Below are 15109 nucleotides of genomic sequence, written 5' to 3' on the forward strand. Positions count from 1 at the left end.
GCAAAGGGCCAAGGGCAGGGCCCTGCTGGGAGCTGCCAGGCACAGCTCAGAGCAGGACTGAGAGAAGAGAGGGGGAGAGAGGATGAGAGGGTAAGGGAGTAAAAAGGGTAAGAGAGTAAAAGGGTAAGAGAGCAGAAGCATAAGAGAGCAAGGTTCCCATTCCAATACCATAAATCTTCTTCTGTGTTGAACATTCTGATTCTCACTAACCAATCCAGTACAAGATACAAATCCTACAGCATTTCCATACAGCCTATAAGAATCACTACATTACCATCCTGTGTTACATTTTAAACCCTACAAACTCCTCTTTGGGCCCCTTCTGCCAAGCTGGCAGGGTCTGCTCTGACCCTTGGGCCTGTCTGCAAGCAGAAGGTGTTGTTCCATCAAAAGGGGATCACCTTCAGCCAGCCACACCATTGTTTTCCAGTTGTTCAGTAACTGAGGCATCTCAAAGCTTGCTTTCATTTCAATCTCACTTACAGTTTCCATATTCTCAAATCTTTTGCCAGGCAATCATATTGATAAGGCTTTCCTGTTCCATCTTCCCCAACAACCAGGTTATGCTGTGTTTCTGCTGGCTCTCAGCCTTCCAGCAGCCCTGGGTGTGTGTCACTGCTGTCCCCAGCTCCACAGGGGTCAGTGCTGATTCTTTTCCCTGCATCCCTGACAGGGGGAACCTGCAGCAATGCTCCTGTACCTGTGGGGGTGATGCTGGGCATCACGGGCACGAAATCCATCCCATCCCAGAAATCCATCTGGGATGGGCCCACACCACTGTCAACAGCCATGCCCTCAGTGCTGAGGATGTTCACCCTCAGGGCTCTCTCCAGAATGCAGAACCCAGCACCCTGTGGCCCCTCTTGTCCTGCTGTGTCACAGGCTCTGTGTGACATCACAGTCCCACCACTATTCAAGATCAGACTTGTGAAAAATGATGCTCTGAGCCCTTGAAATGAGGCTTTGTGCCATAAAATCATAAGCCTTGGAGCTTATGAGTGTGGGTTTGTAGTCCCAGAGAGTGGGTTTGGACCTCAAATCTATTCTTTGGTCTGCCAAATGTGGGCTTTGGGAATTTTAAATTAATGCTCTTCTCCCCAGTTTTGAGGCTTGCACTACATAAATAAGGATTTGGGCTTGGAAAGCTCAGTGTTGAGTCTGAGAAATAATCAACCATAATCTTTTGGACCTTGAAACTGTGTTTTGACCTCTACATTTTTCTTTTTTTCCTTTTTGTTTAAGATAGTATTTCAATAGAGGGGTTTCATTACCCAATGATTTCTTTCTTCAGGATCCCATCGTGAGGCACCAGCTCTTAAAGCAAGCAGAACTCACTGTTGTGCTGGAGGTTTGTAAGTCAGGGAAAACAGAGATGATAAAATACAGTGAAAAAGATAAATGGCTTGGCTTTAGAGACATTTAAGGTTCACTCAGTGCTTAAACCCCAGTGAATTGATGAATGCTGTAGAGTCCTCCGAAACAACTGGGACACAAAATACCAGATGACAGGATAAAATTGGCTTATAAAGTGAGCAGTATTGTGATTTGGAGTGACCTCAAGCCTCCTTAATCTTTAATAGCAAAACCTTTCTGACACCAAGGAAAGCATGATGGATCTTTTATGGCATTCATCTGCCTCTTGAAAGATGTCAAAAGCTACTTGGGAGAGTTTATCTGACTCCAGTCTTAAGTGATCAGGGATGCCAAGAGGATTAAGGAGGGAATTTGACACAGTCAGAGGTGTTATATTTTGTATATTTTGGGAAGATAAACTAGACATCAACCCCAGTGATTTAAAGTCATTAGAGAGAACCTTAAAGCAATTTGGGAGGGAAGCAAAAGTCCAAGGTCACAGCACACAGAGAAGTCTGGGGTAGATAAAAAAAAAAAATCTCCATGCCTGAAGTGACAGCTGAGAACTCTCCTGAACCTGGTTATATAATGGTTATAAAAATAGTAATACAATTAGAGTTGGACAATTTGAATTAGGACAATATGAGACAACATCTACAAAGAGTCATCATCAACTTCTTCCTCCGAATCCTGACAGCGCCTTCGAGGTGGGAAGAAGTTCGTTTCTTCTGATAAGAGGGCAATAAATTCTTTTTCTCTGAAGGATTCAGGTGTCCTGTGGCTGCTATCTCAGTGCGAGTCCTGTCTTTAAAAAAAGTACCCTACATAGCATCGTTTCTATTTTAACAATTTTTATAACCTAAAACTATATTTAACACACTACTTAAGAGAATTAATACAGCATTACTTTCTAACACAACACATATAATATTCATTTGAATATTTGCCAAAAGCCAATCACAAAATACGTGCATTTTTCACATATTTGTTGTCTCACATCGTCCTAATTCAAACCGTCCAAATTAATATTACACTAATTGCATTACTATTTTTATAACCATTTTACTATTTTTATACCATACTATTTTTATAACCATTTTATTACTACGAAACTTTTAAAATTTTTAAAAACCGCGTTAATCACAGCCTAGGGTGGCGCCCGCGCACCGGCACCGGACGCGCCGTGACGCCAACACCGGAAGGGCCTCGGTGCCATCGCTGCCCGCGGTCCCGGTGCCCGCTGCCCGCTCCGTGCCGGTGCCGGCCATGAGCAAGCGCAAAGCTCCCCAGGAGAGCCCCAATGAAGGCATCACCGACTTCCTCACCGGTAGGTGTGCGCGCTCGCTCGGTTCCGTGGGTGGCGAGGGCCGCGGCCCGGCTGCTCTCACCGCGCCTCTCCCGCAGAGCTGGCCAACTACGAGCGCAACGTGAACCGGGCCATCCACAAGTACAACGCCTACAGGTACCGCTCCCTTCCCCTCACGCCGCGCCCCGCAGGCGCTGGGGCTTTCTGGGGAACGTGCCGGGCCCCAGCCCGTTCGGGCGCTGACCGGCACCGCTCCGCAGGAAAGCGGCCTCGGTCATTTCTCGGTATCCCAGCAAGATACAGAGCGGGGCTGAAGCCAAGAAGTTGGTAGGTGCTCGTGTCCGGGCTGCCCCGGGAGGATCTGGGGAAGCCGGAGCGGGGATGGGGGTTCCTGGGGTTCCTGGGGAGCGGGGATGAGGTGCCGGGGGTTCCTGAGAAGCGCTGGGGGCAGCCGGGGCAGGGATGGGGGTTCCTGGGGAGCGTGGATGAGGTACCGGGGGTTCCTGGGGAGCGTGGATGAGGTGCCGGGGGTTCCTGGGGAGTGGGGATGAGGTGCCGGGGGTTCCTGGGGAGCGGGGATGAGGTACCGGGGGTTCCTGGGGAGCGGGGATGAGGTGCCCGAGGTTCCTGGGGAGCAGGGATGAGGTGCCCGAGGTTCCTGGGGAGCAGGGATGAGGTGCCGGGGGTTCCTGAGAAGCGCTGGGGGCAGCCGGAGCGGGGATGGGGGTTCCTGGGGAGCGGGGATGAGGTACCGGGGGTTCCTGGGGAGCGGGGATGAGGTGCCCGAGGTTCCTGGGGAGCAGGGATGAGGTGCCCGAGGTTCCTGGGGAGCAGGGATGAGGTGCCGGGGGTTCCTGAGAAGCGCTGGGGGCAGCCGGAGCGGGGATGGGGGTTCCTGGGGAGCGGGGATGAGGTGCCCGGGGGTTCCTGGGGAGTGTGGATGAGATGCCCGGGGTTCCTGGGAAGGATGGGGAGCAGGGATGAGGTGCCCGGGGAGCGTTGGGGACCGTCGGAGCCGGGGATGAGGTGCCCGGGGTTCCTGGGAAGTGTTGGGGGCAGCCGGAGCAGGGATGAAGTGCCCGGGGTTCCTGGGGAGCGTTGGGGGCAGCTGGAGCAGGGATGAGGTGCTGGGGGTTCCTGGAAAGCATTGGGGGCAGCTGGAGCAGGGATGAGGTGCTGGGGGTTCCTGGAAAGCATTGGGGGCAGCTGGAGCAGGGATGAGGTGCTCAGGGTTCCTGGGGAAGCAGGGATGAGGTGCCCGGGGTTCCTGGGAAGCATTGGGGGCAGATGGAGCCGGGGATGAGGTGCCCGAGGTTCCTGGGGAGTGGGGATGAGGTGCTGTGGGTTCCTGGAAAGCATTGGGGGCAGCTGGAGCAGGTATGAGGTGCTCAGGGTTCCTGGGGAAGCAGGGATGAGGTGCTCAGGGTTCCTGGGAAGCACTGGGGGCAGCCCTGCTTCTGCCAGTGCCTCTTTCCGCTACCCGAGTCAGAGTCTGGGGACACGGACCAGGTGTGGCCACTGTGGGGGTTTCAGAGCTGGAACTGGGCATCCCACCTGAGCCTCTGCCTGTAAAAATGTCTTTGCCCTTTGCTGTCACTCCTTTGTTAATTCAGAGATCTTGAGCAATAAGAATCAAAGCCTTGTTCAAGCTTATTGCTGTATAAACTTGATATAGCCCTTGCATTACAGTGTTTATGCCATTTATATTGTACCCTTGAATTCTTGTGCTCTTTTATGCTCCAATATTATATTGTGGTCTTGGATGCCCCATAGTTCTTTCTGGACTCTAAATTCTAGGGAGTTTTCCTTGCTTCCCACATATCATGACTTTAAGTGATTTTTGAGTTAACTTGTTTGTGCTCACCCCCCAATATTTAGGATGGAGTGGGTGCTAAAATAGCTGAAAAGATAGATGAGTTCTTATCCACTGGAAAACTACGTAAATTGGAAAAGGTGGGTGTGTTTCTCCTATTCTGTATTTCTCAATGCCTGCTTTTCTTGATAACTTGCAAAGTAGCCTGTTTGCACATCTCTGTTGCTGTCCCTGGAGTGTATGCTAAGTAGAAATCAAGGATTGAGCAGCTCAGCCTCAAAACTGCCTATTCATTAAAATATTTTAGCTTTCATAATCAGCATGTGCAGCTCTTCTGCCAGAAGTGGAAATCAGTTGCTGGAAGGCTCTGGAGTTTTGTGCTTTAGTCCTGCTCTCCACCTTAGCATGGCCAGTTGGGGTTTTCAGGCTCATTACACGTGGCATTATTGTAAGGCTGTGCTGCCCTTGGTACTGTTTTGTAGTGAACCTCCAAACCAGAGCCTGACTGAGCTGTTTTATCTTCTTAAGGCTTCTTTGTTTGTTTATTGCACTGTTTTTGTTTTTGTAGATTCGACAAGATGATACAAGTGCTTCCATCAATTTCCTGACACGAGTCACTGGCATTGGGTAAAAGTTTCTTGGGGTGTTTTTAGGGCTTTTTTTTTCCCCTTCTCCTGTTCATTTGATAGACTTATGAGCAGAATTTGGATGATTGCACATAATGAAGGGAATGAGCCTGAGCTGCTGATGTAATGCCCACACTGACACACTGTAGTTGTGTTTATGGGATTGAATGGGACAAAAGGGTGTAGAATGATGAATTACAGACTTTGTGGTAGAGGAGTTGGAAGTGGGAAGCTTCCTGAGAGGGGAAGGAGAGAGATGTGGGTCAAGAATGGAACTGTGGAAGTGAGACTCTGGCCTCAGGCTTTTTGTAAAAGGAGAAGCAGAGCCTTGAAGGAGGCAACAAAACAAAAACAAACAGAAAAAGCCCATGAGAACTCTGCTGCAATGTTATCATTGGTATTACTGTCTGAAGCAATATTGCCTATTTGCTGTGACTTTTTAAAATTTCTTACAATCAGACATCACTGTGTAGTTACATCAATGCTAAAAAATGTGCAGGCCAGGCTTTGGGTCTCTGCTGACCAAAAGCATCAACTGAAAATGAGTGTGCTGAAGTGTGCTGAAACCCACACTTACAAATCATGTCCTGCTCAGTGCTGTAAGATTCTTGCTGCTCCTGATGCCAGGTTGCCTTGTCTCTTTGCAGTCCTGCTGCTGCCAGGAAGTTTGTTGAGGAAGGAATTAAGACTTTAGAAGGTAAGTGTGAACATGGGGCCTTGCTTCACACTCCAGTGATCTTTTATTCTGTCAAGCTGCCTCTTCCACAGTGGTGCTGTGGGAGCATTTATGCCCTAGGCTTTGAGGAGGGGGTGTAAAATGCTAAAGCCTGTGCACAGGCTTAAGGCATTTCATGCATATATTCATATATATACACATATTTCATACATATATCCATATATATACATATTTCATACATATATATATACATATTTCATACATATATATACACATATTTCATGCATCTATTCATATATATACACATATTTCATACATATATCCATATATATATACATATTTCATACATATATATATACACATATTTCATACATATATATATATTCATATTTCATGCATATATTTTCATATAAAGCAAAGTATGTGCAGGTTACATGGAAGGTAACAAGGATTTTGGCTCTTTGGTGCTCTGTTAAATCTTGTTGGAAATGCTCTGTGTATTTCTGGTCATCCTATCAGCTGCTGTGTAGGTAATTTGAAATTCCCTCCTTTGAGGTTGTATTCCCCTTACATATTCTTTATGTGCACCATCTTTGCATTGATAGAAATTCACTGTAAGATTTTTACTCCTCAGTTAACTGTTTTGTTTGGATTTTTTTCCCTAGATCTAAGAAAAATCGAGCACAAGCTGACCCATCACCAGCGAATTGGGCTGAAGTAAGCTTTCTTGGGTGCAAGTGCTTGGTGTTTCTAATGACTCCTCCAGGCACCAGGCTGGAATGTAAGGTCACACAGGCTGAGGAAGGTCCTCTCTGTGCTCTACATGCCTTTCTGCAGTCATTTGGAGCTTTTGTTTCATTTGGCTTGGAAGGCTTGGTGTCCATTCAGAGGGAAGTTAATATCCAGTGGCTTGCCCAGTTAGCTCCTGGAGAATCAATCCCTTCAGTGAGGCTGTGGAGTTGTTTCTTCACAATCTGCATAGAAGTGGCCCAGGCTGGTTTTTCATGTGCTGTGAGCAAGGTAACCTTTGCTGTCTGAGCTTGGGAGTGCTGTGCAGAATGTGTTTGTCCCTCAGGATTCATCAGCTTCAGTGCTGTTTGTTGGGTGCCTCTTTGCTGTGGTAGTTTTGGAAGAGCTACAGCTGTGTTTGTCAGAAGCTGCAAGTGAACCAAATAAAGCCAAAAATTCTTTCACTTGCCCTCTTTTTCTCCACAACCAAGCAGCATGTTGTCAAATTTGAGTTTTACAGTGGAAGGCAAATATACCTGGAGCTGTTTTTGAGTTGAGAGCTTCCATTGAGCTCCTTCCAACACAGGTCAGCTCTGACCCTGTTTGGGGGACCTGCTCCTCCTGCTCACTGCTGGGCTGAGTCTTGGCAGGAAGGTTTTGTATTTTCAGAGGGCTGTGTGAATATTGAGCAGTTGGTTCTGTGGTAATAATTCTCCCACCTCACAGCAGCTCTTTGTATACAGTGGAAATGCTGAACCTGTGTTCTGAGCATTGTCAAACTGACAGTTGTGAGTTTTTACTGTCACCTTGCAAGATTTCTAAGATGTTTCATGAGAGTCAGGAGCTTTTTGTGATGTGACAGCAGTGTAAGTTAGCATTCTTTCCTCTGATATATGTTTAATTGATTAAAATTTTAAGATGCTGCCCCTACCACTCTTTCAGATACCTCTATTTTTATACTTGCAGATACTTTGAAGATTTTGAGAAAAGAATCCCGAGGGAAGAAATGCTTCAAATGCAGGTAAAAAAATCTCATTGTTAAGAATGTGATGTACTGATGGCCAGTGAATGCCTGACCACCTCTAAACACTCTTCTTTCCTTTTTACATAGGAAATTGTGCTCAGAGAGGTTGAGAAACTGGACCCAAACTATATTGCTACAGTCTGTGGCAGTTTCAGGCGAGGTTGGTACTCTGTGATCTTATCTTTATTTTGGGATAACAAGCAAGACAAGTTACTCTGTGTGTTGTTCTTGCCAGGCTCCATGCTGCAACCTGGCCTTTCCTGCTAGTATTGTCTTGTCTTGTCTGGTCTTGTTTTGTCTTGTCTTGTTTTACCTTGCCTTGCCTTGTTTTGTCTTGCCTTGCCTTGCCTTGCCTTGCCTTGCCTTGTCTTGTCTTTCCTTGTCTTGTCTTGCCTTGCCTTGCCTTGTCTGCCTTGCCTTGCCTTGCCTTGTCTTTCCTTGTCTTTCCTTGTCTTTCCTTGTCTTTCCTTGTCTTTCCTTGTCTTTCCTTGTCTTTCCTTGTCTTTCCTTGTCTTTCCTTGTCTTTCCTTGTCTTTCCTTGCCTTGTCTTGTCTTTCCTTGCCTTGTCTTGTCTTTCCTTGCCTTGTCTTGTCTTGTCTTCCCTTGCCTTGTCTTGTTTGCCTTGTCTTTCCTTGTCTTTCCTTGTCTTTCCTTGTCTTTCCTTGTCTTTCCTTGCCTTGTCTTGTCTTTCCTTGCCTTGTCTTGTCTTGTCTTCCCTTGCCTTGTCTTGCCTCTCCTTGCCTTGTCTTGTTTGCCTTGTCTTTCCTTGTCTTGCCTTGTCTTTTCTTGTCTTGCCTTGTCAGTTCATTGGTGAGACACCCACAGAAATCCTTGCTTCTCCCTCCTTCCCCCATAAACAGTAATATCTTGTAACATGAATTGTTGGCTTTGTTTTTACATTAACAACATTTGTGCTTCATTGCTGTAGAGCACAGCAAGAAATTCTTGCATATTTTCTTATGTATGGAGAATCTGATGAAAGAGCAAAATTCTTCTACTTTAAGATTATTTTTTTGTTTTGCTAATACCTCTCATAGTGACCATGCCCTGCTAGAAAACCATGTTTAAGAGAAGAGGTAAGATGTATGTCCAGCAACATTAATGTACTTTGCCACACTCAAAAGGATTTTTCTTTGCTTCTTTCTTGCCTAGGTGCAGAGTCAAGTGGTGACATGGATGTTCTGCTAACCCACCCCAGCTTCACATCAGAATCATCCAAACAGGTGCTTTTCTCAGGTGCCACAGCTCAGAGCTGTACAGTGCATAGAGTCTCAGACTTGTATTGCAGCTTTTTGTGGTTTTGTATTGACTGTAATACTGAACTTTTCTCTTGGATTGCCCTGTTTATTTTGAGGAGTTACAATTTTGTATTCTGTTGTGTTTCTCTTGCAGAACTAGTCAATATGTTTATTTTTACCCTTCTCTCCTTCCTCTTCCTGTCACACATATTCCCCCAGTCCCTTGAATTCATGTGCTTTAATAATGCAGAGCTGTAAAGCTGGATTAAAGCTAGCCTGGCTATTTCTTGATGTACCATAATCATTTAGGTGATAGGAAACCATCCTGCTGCCCTTGTAGTCTTTTGGGACCAGCTCTGAAGTGCTATTAATGACAGTGTTGTGTATTTTTTCTTATGTTCCTTCTATAGATGTGTTATTTAAAAGCTGAATTAGATTTCTCATTTCCAACAAAGGTGATCTCATGTGGGGCTGTTGGTGGAAATTGCTTTTATCTTGAACAACTGTAATTTTATTCACTTTTTCCCAGCCTTATTGTTACTTTTTCTTCTGTTTGGGTCAAATTTCATGTAGAATAGTACATATAATTATGATGATGTCCTGTACTTATAGGAGCCTCTATCTAGTAAATGTAGGTAAGATATTCTTGTGATTTGTCCAGTAATTTCTCCTTCTTTCTTACCATTGTTCCTAGTCAAAACTTTTGCATAAGGTTGTAGAACAGCTGGAAAAAGTCCACTTTATCACAGATATGCTGTCCAAAGGGGACACCAAATTCATGGTAAGAGCTTTTTTGGTGGTGCAGGATGTTTTGGGGGGTTACTTTTCCTGGCAGAAGCTGGGGTGAATTCCCTGCAGTGCTGGAGCTGGGGGGGTGAGGAGTGTTTGGTTTTTTAATTCTCCTGCTTGCACCTCATAGGAATTCCCTGCAGGTGACTCTTGGGGTAAGATTTCAGTATTAGAAAGTGCACAGATATTTGTGTAGTTCTGAAGCCTGCATCACATAACATCAGCTGTGTCCTGGAGCCTCAGCACAACATCACTTCTTCAGTTGCACCAGTGGCCACTTCTGTAATTGTGTCCTCAGGATCTTGGAGGCATTTAGCTTTGATCTCAGAACTGTGTTTTCCTGATTTTCTCTGATATATAATAGACTTCTGTCTCCTTTTGTGTCAGTTTTGCTGCAGAACAGATTTAATGGATAAGCTACTAGACTTAGGACATAATAGGGATTATGTGGAATGCCTAAAGCAAGTAATGAATGACAAAAACTTTTAATTTTTTAGATTCCATGCTGATTTTTTTTTCAGTGCAGAAAAAAAGTGCAGGACTTTTTTTTCTTAACCTGCTGATATTTGTGCATACTGAAAAGCCTGATAATAATGACAGGGAAATGAGGATCCTTCCTGGTGCAATAAAAATTTAAGAAGCAGTTATATGTTACACTGCCAGTGTAAAATAGTGATTCACTGTATTCTGATATCTGGCTGTTCTAGTAAAATATTTCTTCCATTCAGCAGGGATTTAACTTTGCTTTCCAGCATGGCTGAGGATTGCTGAGAGGTCCTTTAGGGGTGAGGAGGTACAGATGATTCTCAAATCTGTTTAATTTCACCTGAATTTGTTGCTTGCCTTATTTCCTCACAGGGTGTCTGTCAGCTGCCAGATAGAGAGGATGGAACAGCTTATCCACACCGCAGAATTGATATCAGGTACATGCAGAATTGATAGCAGGGACATGCAGAGTTGATATCAGGTACATGCAGAGTTGATATCAGGTACAAGCAGATTGATAGCAGGTACATGCAGATTGATAGCAGGTACATGCAGAATTGATACAGCTGTGTTTGTCAGAAGCTGCAAGTGAACCAAATAAAGCAAAAAATTGTTTGTGAAAACAATTGTACATGTACATTTTCACATGTTTGTGAAAATTGTACATGCAGAATTGATAGCAGGTACATGCAGATTGATATCAGGGACATGCAGATTGATATCAGGGACATGCAGATTGATAGCAGGTACATGCAGATTGATAGCAAGTACATGCAGAATTGACAGCAGGTACATGCAGAATTGATAGCAGGTACATGCAGAATTGATAGCAGGTACATGCAGAATTGATATCAGGTAAATTGATAGCAGGTACATGGAGATTGATATCAGGTACATGCAGATTGATATCAGGTACATGCAGATTGATATCAGATACATGCAGGTTGATAGCAGGTACATGCAGATTGATATCAGGTACATGCAGAGTTGATATCAGGTACATGCAGAATTGATATCAGGTACATGCAGATTGATATCAGGTACATGCAGAATTGATACAGCTGTGTTTGTCAGAAGCTGCAAGTGAACCAAATAAAGCCAAAAATTGTGAAAACAATTGTACATGTACATTTTCACATGTTTGTGAAAATTGTACATGCAGAATTGATTTCAGGTACATGCAGAATTGATATCAGGTACATGCAGAATTGACAGCAGGTACATGCAGATTGATAGCAGGTACATGCAGAGTTGATATCAGGTACATGCAGAATTGATATCAGGTAAATTGACAGCAGGTACATGCAGAATTGATAGCAGGCACATGCAGAATTGATTTCAGGTACATCAAAGTCCCCCTGGTTTAGCTGTCTGCTCCAGAGCAGGCATTTGCATCATTTTTTTCATTCCAACCTCTACTTCATGTTCACAACATGGCATTTGCTGTGTTTCTAATGCCTTTGCAGTGGGGCAGCCCCTGGACAGCTGCCAGTAATTGCAGCAGGTTATTAGCAATAATGCTGTGCTTCAAATGATGGGGTTCTGATAGAATATCAGAATTGTGTCCTATTTTATCATCCTGCTTTGGCACTGATTCTGTGCAGGACTGCAAGCACCATAACCAGGTAGTGGCTGAAGTTCAGTAACTCCTGGGAAGTGGTAGATATTCTGAACCTTTCTGTCAAATGCAGTTCCTTTCACTTTTGCATCTGGCTTGTGGGAAAATTAAATGTACAGAGCTGCAGAATGTGGACACATGAACACAAAATAAACCTACACGTGTCTGAATGCTGAATTTTAAATGGCTTGTTACTTCTTTGTGGTATATTTGTCCTAAGTCTTTGCTTCTACTTTTTATTCTAGGCTGATCCCAAAAGATCAGTATTACTGTGGTGTGCTGTATTTCACAGGAAGTGATATATTCAACAAGAACATGAGAGCTCATGCTCTGGAGATGGGCTTCACAATCAATGAGTACACGATACGCCGCCTGGGTGTTACTGGTCAGTCTGAGCTTGCACAGAGTGCTCCTGCTGCTCCTGCTCCTTCTACTCCTACTCCTTCTGCTCCTGCTACTCCTTCTACTCCTCCTTCTGCTCCTCCTACTCCTGCTCCTTCTGCTCCTTCTACTCCTTCTGCTCCTTCTACTCCTCCTTCTGCTCCTTCTACTCCTTCTGCTCTTTCTACTCCTCCTTCTGCTCCTTCTGCTCCTTCTACTCCTCCTTCTGCTCCTTCTACTCCTCCTTCTGCTCCTTCTGCTCCTTCTACTCCTTCTACTCCTTCTGCTCCTTCTGCTCCTGCTCCTTCTGCTCCTTCTACTCCTCCTTCTGCTCCTTCTGCTCCTTCTGCTCCTGCTCCTTCTGCTCCTTCTACTCCTTCTATTCCTTCTGCTCCTTCTACTCCTCCTTCTGCTCCTTCTACTCCTCCTTCTGCTCCTTCTGCTCCTGCTGCTCTTTCTACTCCTTCTGCTCCTTCTACTCCTCCTTCTACTCCTCCTTCTGCTCCTGCTGCTCTTTCTACTCCTTCTGCTCCTTCTACTCCTTCTGCTCCTGCTCCTTCTGCTCCTGCTACTCCTCCTTCTGCTCCTTCTGCTCCTTCTACTCCTGCTCCTTCTACTCCTTCTGCTCCTTCTACTCCTTCTACTCCTCCTTCTACTCCTTCTACTCCTTCTGCTCCTTCTGCTCCTTCTACTCCTGCTCCTTCTACTCCTACTCCTCCTGCTCCTTCTGCTCCTTCTGCTCCTTCTGCTCCTTCTGCTCCTTCTACTCCTGCTCCTTCTGCTCCTTCTACTCCTACTCCTTCTGCTCCTTCTACTCCTCCTTCTGCTCCTTCTACTCCTGCTCCTTCTGCTCCTTCTACTCCTGCTCCTTCTACTCCTACTCCTCCTGCTCCTTCTGCTCCTTCTGCTCCTTCTGCTCTTCCTACTCCTTCTGCTCCTTCTACTCCTTCTGCTCCTTCTGCTCCTTCTACTCCTTCTGCTCCTTCTACTCCTCCTTCTACTCCTCCTTCTACTCCTCCTTCTACTCCTCCTTCTACTCCTCCTTCTGCTCCTTCTGCTCCTCCTACTCCTCCTACTCCTTCTACTCTTCCTACTCTTCCTACTCCTTCTACTCCTTCTACTCTTCCTACTCTTCCTACTCCTTCTACTCTTCCTGCTCTCAAAGTTATGCACTTTGTGTGATCTCCTTCAATTGCTTGTAATTGTTTTTTGGAAATACTTCTGAGAAATGCGATATTTTGTGGAATTTTTCACAGTGTCCTTTTGATACTGGGCACCATTACAACAAGAAGGGGCAGCCTATTTACACAAGGTTACCTCTTTGGGCCTCCTAATCTACTTAAAGTCTTAGTGATTTAAAGATTTTTTTTTCTTCTGTGCTGTGCACAGCACAGATTTGGTTCCCTGCTCTTTTCACAGGGTATGTCATGTCCTTCAGTTGCTTTGCTTTGGAGGAGAGGTGTCCATATATACCCACACACAATTATAAATTTATTGAACTGCATAACCACATGGCCCCAAAGTTCATTCATTATCTCATTTCCTTTGACACCAATAAGAATCAGCATGCAAACACCATGAAAATTCTGCAGAGGGTGGGGACGTTGTTCTGGGTGGGTTTTTCAGGTTGTTTTTTTTTACCTACAGCAGTTTTGTCTTAATCTTTCCATGCATTTGGCATTTCTGAATGGTGCAGACTTTCCCACCTTTCACATGTGCTGTGTAATTTGCTTGCAGGAGTTGCTGGAGAGGCCCTGCCAGTGGAATGTGAAAAAGACATTTTTGATTATATCCAGTGGAAGTACCGAGAGCCCAAGGACCGGAGTGAATGACAAAGTGCAGCTCTGGGTTTACAGCAACAGGGATGCTGGCATAGCTTCTAACAGGGATGTCACAGTGCACAGCCTCACTTTGAATGCTGCTTGAACATTACTGATGTAGATATTACTGATGGCTAAAGCAAGTCCATGGCACTTGAGCAGAACAGAATGTGTTGTGAAGATAAATCCCGTGAGATTTCGTTTTTATGTAGTCACAGAAGAATTTGACCCCTAAATGTGATGTAGTCCAGTCCCCCTGCCATGAGCAGGGCCATCTTTGACTGGAGGAGATTGCTCAGAGCCCAGCCCAATCTGCATTGGATGTTTCTGGGGATGGGGCATCCAGCATCTCTCTTTGTATCTTATGTAGGTACCAGAATGAAAAAAGGCTGAGTGTATCATGAAGTACTCCTGAAATTACCATTTTTACCTACTCCCTGTGTCTCCTCACACCTGTGCTGAGTGTCTTGGTGCAGTGCTGAAGCTCATGATGAGCTGCTCCTTCTAAAATCTTTGACTGTGGGCTGTATGCTAAGGTGGCCATTCTCCTGTCCATGTGAATTTTGTTCCTAGATATGTTTAGTATCACTGATTGCAGTGCTGTGTTTCATTTGGCTTGGTCTGATTAATTGATGCCTTGCTACCACTCCTGTAGATTCAATCTGCCCCTTTTTTATATGCAAACCTCTCAAATCTTATTTTACACCTCCCCTTTAAGTGTTGGGAAGGTAATGAGTATTCTGGATGAGAGACAAGGTCTCCTCAAGAATGCATTACTAGTTGGGTTTGGGACAGGAATTCTGTGGTTTAACCTAAAAATTTTCAAAGTAGTAAACTCCTTCCATGAATTACACAGCATGAGCATGGAATGTGTTGCTGCTACTGCATTTGAATACTTTGTCTTATTTTCATCTGACTCAAGCCTGCAGAACAATTCCATTTTCAACTTGTTCTTGTACAAGGAGAGTTGATCAATCTTGGTAATGGACATTACAGGCTGATGCTCTTACTTACCCTTTTCATTTCTTCCATTTTTCTTGGAAATGAATTAAAACTTAGGAGTTTTAATTCTTTTCTGGGAATGTTCCCCAGTGCTAATACATGTAGTAGTATGGAAGAAAACTAGAAGTCAACTTGGTGCTATGTAAAGTAATTTGATGCCTCATTGTAAAAATCTATACATAGCTGATATATTTAGTATTTTCTTCAGTTATCAATAGGAATAAACCAATTGAATATTCCATCATCAA

At 44.8% G+C, this 15109-nt stretch overlaps 1 protein-coding gene and 1 long non-coding RNA gene across 2 annotated transcripts; both read left to right on the forward strand.

The window, feature by feature from the left end:
* The first annotated feature begins 2516 nt into the window (after positions 1–2516).
* On the forward strand, positions 2517–15109 carry POLB (DNA polymerase beta). Its single transcript, XM_071454769.1, has 14 exons — positions 2517–2680; positions 2758–2815; positions 2920–2986; positions 4538–4612; positions 5041–5099; positions 5746–5795; positions 6440–6491; positions 7470–7524; positions 7615–7687; positions 8680–8750; positions 9460–9546; positions 10413–10477; positions 11904–12043; positions 13777–15109. Exons 1-14 carry the CDS (start codon positions 2620–2622, stop codon positions 13869–13871), a joined length of 1008 nt encoding a protein of 335 aa, XP_071310870.1. The 5' UTR covers positions 2517–2619; the 3' UTR covers positions 13872–15109.
* Positions 3813–4268, forward strand: LOC139603821 (uncharacterized). The gene is made up of 2 exons (XR_011683816.1): positions 3813–4043; positions 4076–4268. It is a non-coding gene; the product is annotated as an uncharacterized lncRNA (long non-coding RNA).

This window comes from Agelaius tricolor, unplaced genomic scaffold (genome assembly GCF_023055355.1).
Source record: "Agelaius tricolor isolate 1412-34295 unplaced genomic scaffold, bAgeTri1.0.p SCAF_41, whole genome shotgun sequence".
Taxonomy (NCBI): Eukaryota; Metazoa; Chordata; class Aves; order Passeriformes; family Icteridae; genus Agelaius; species Agelaius tricolor.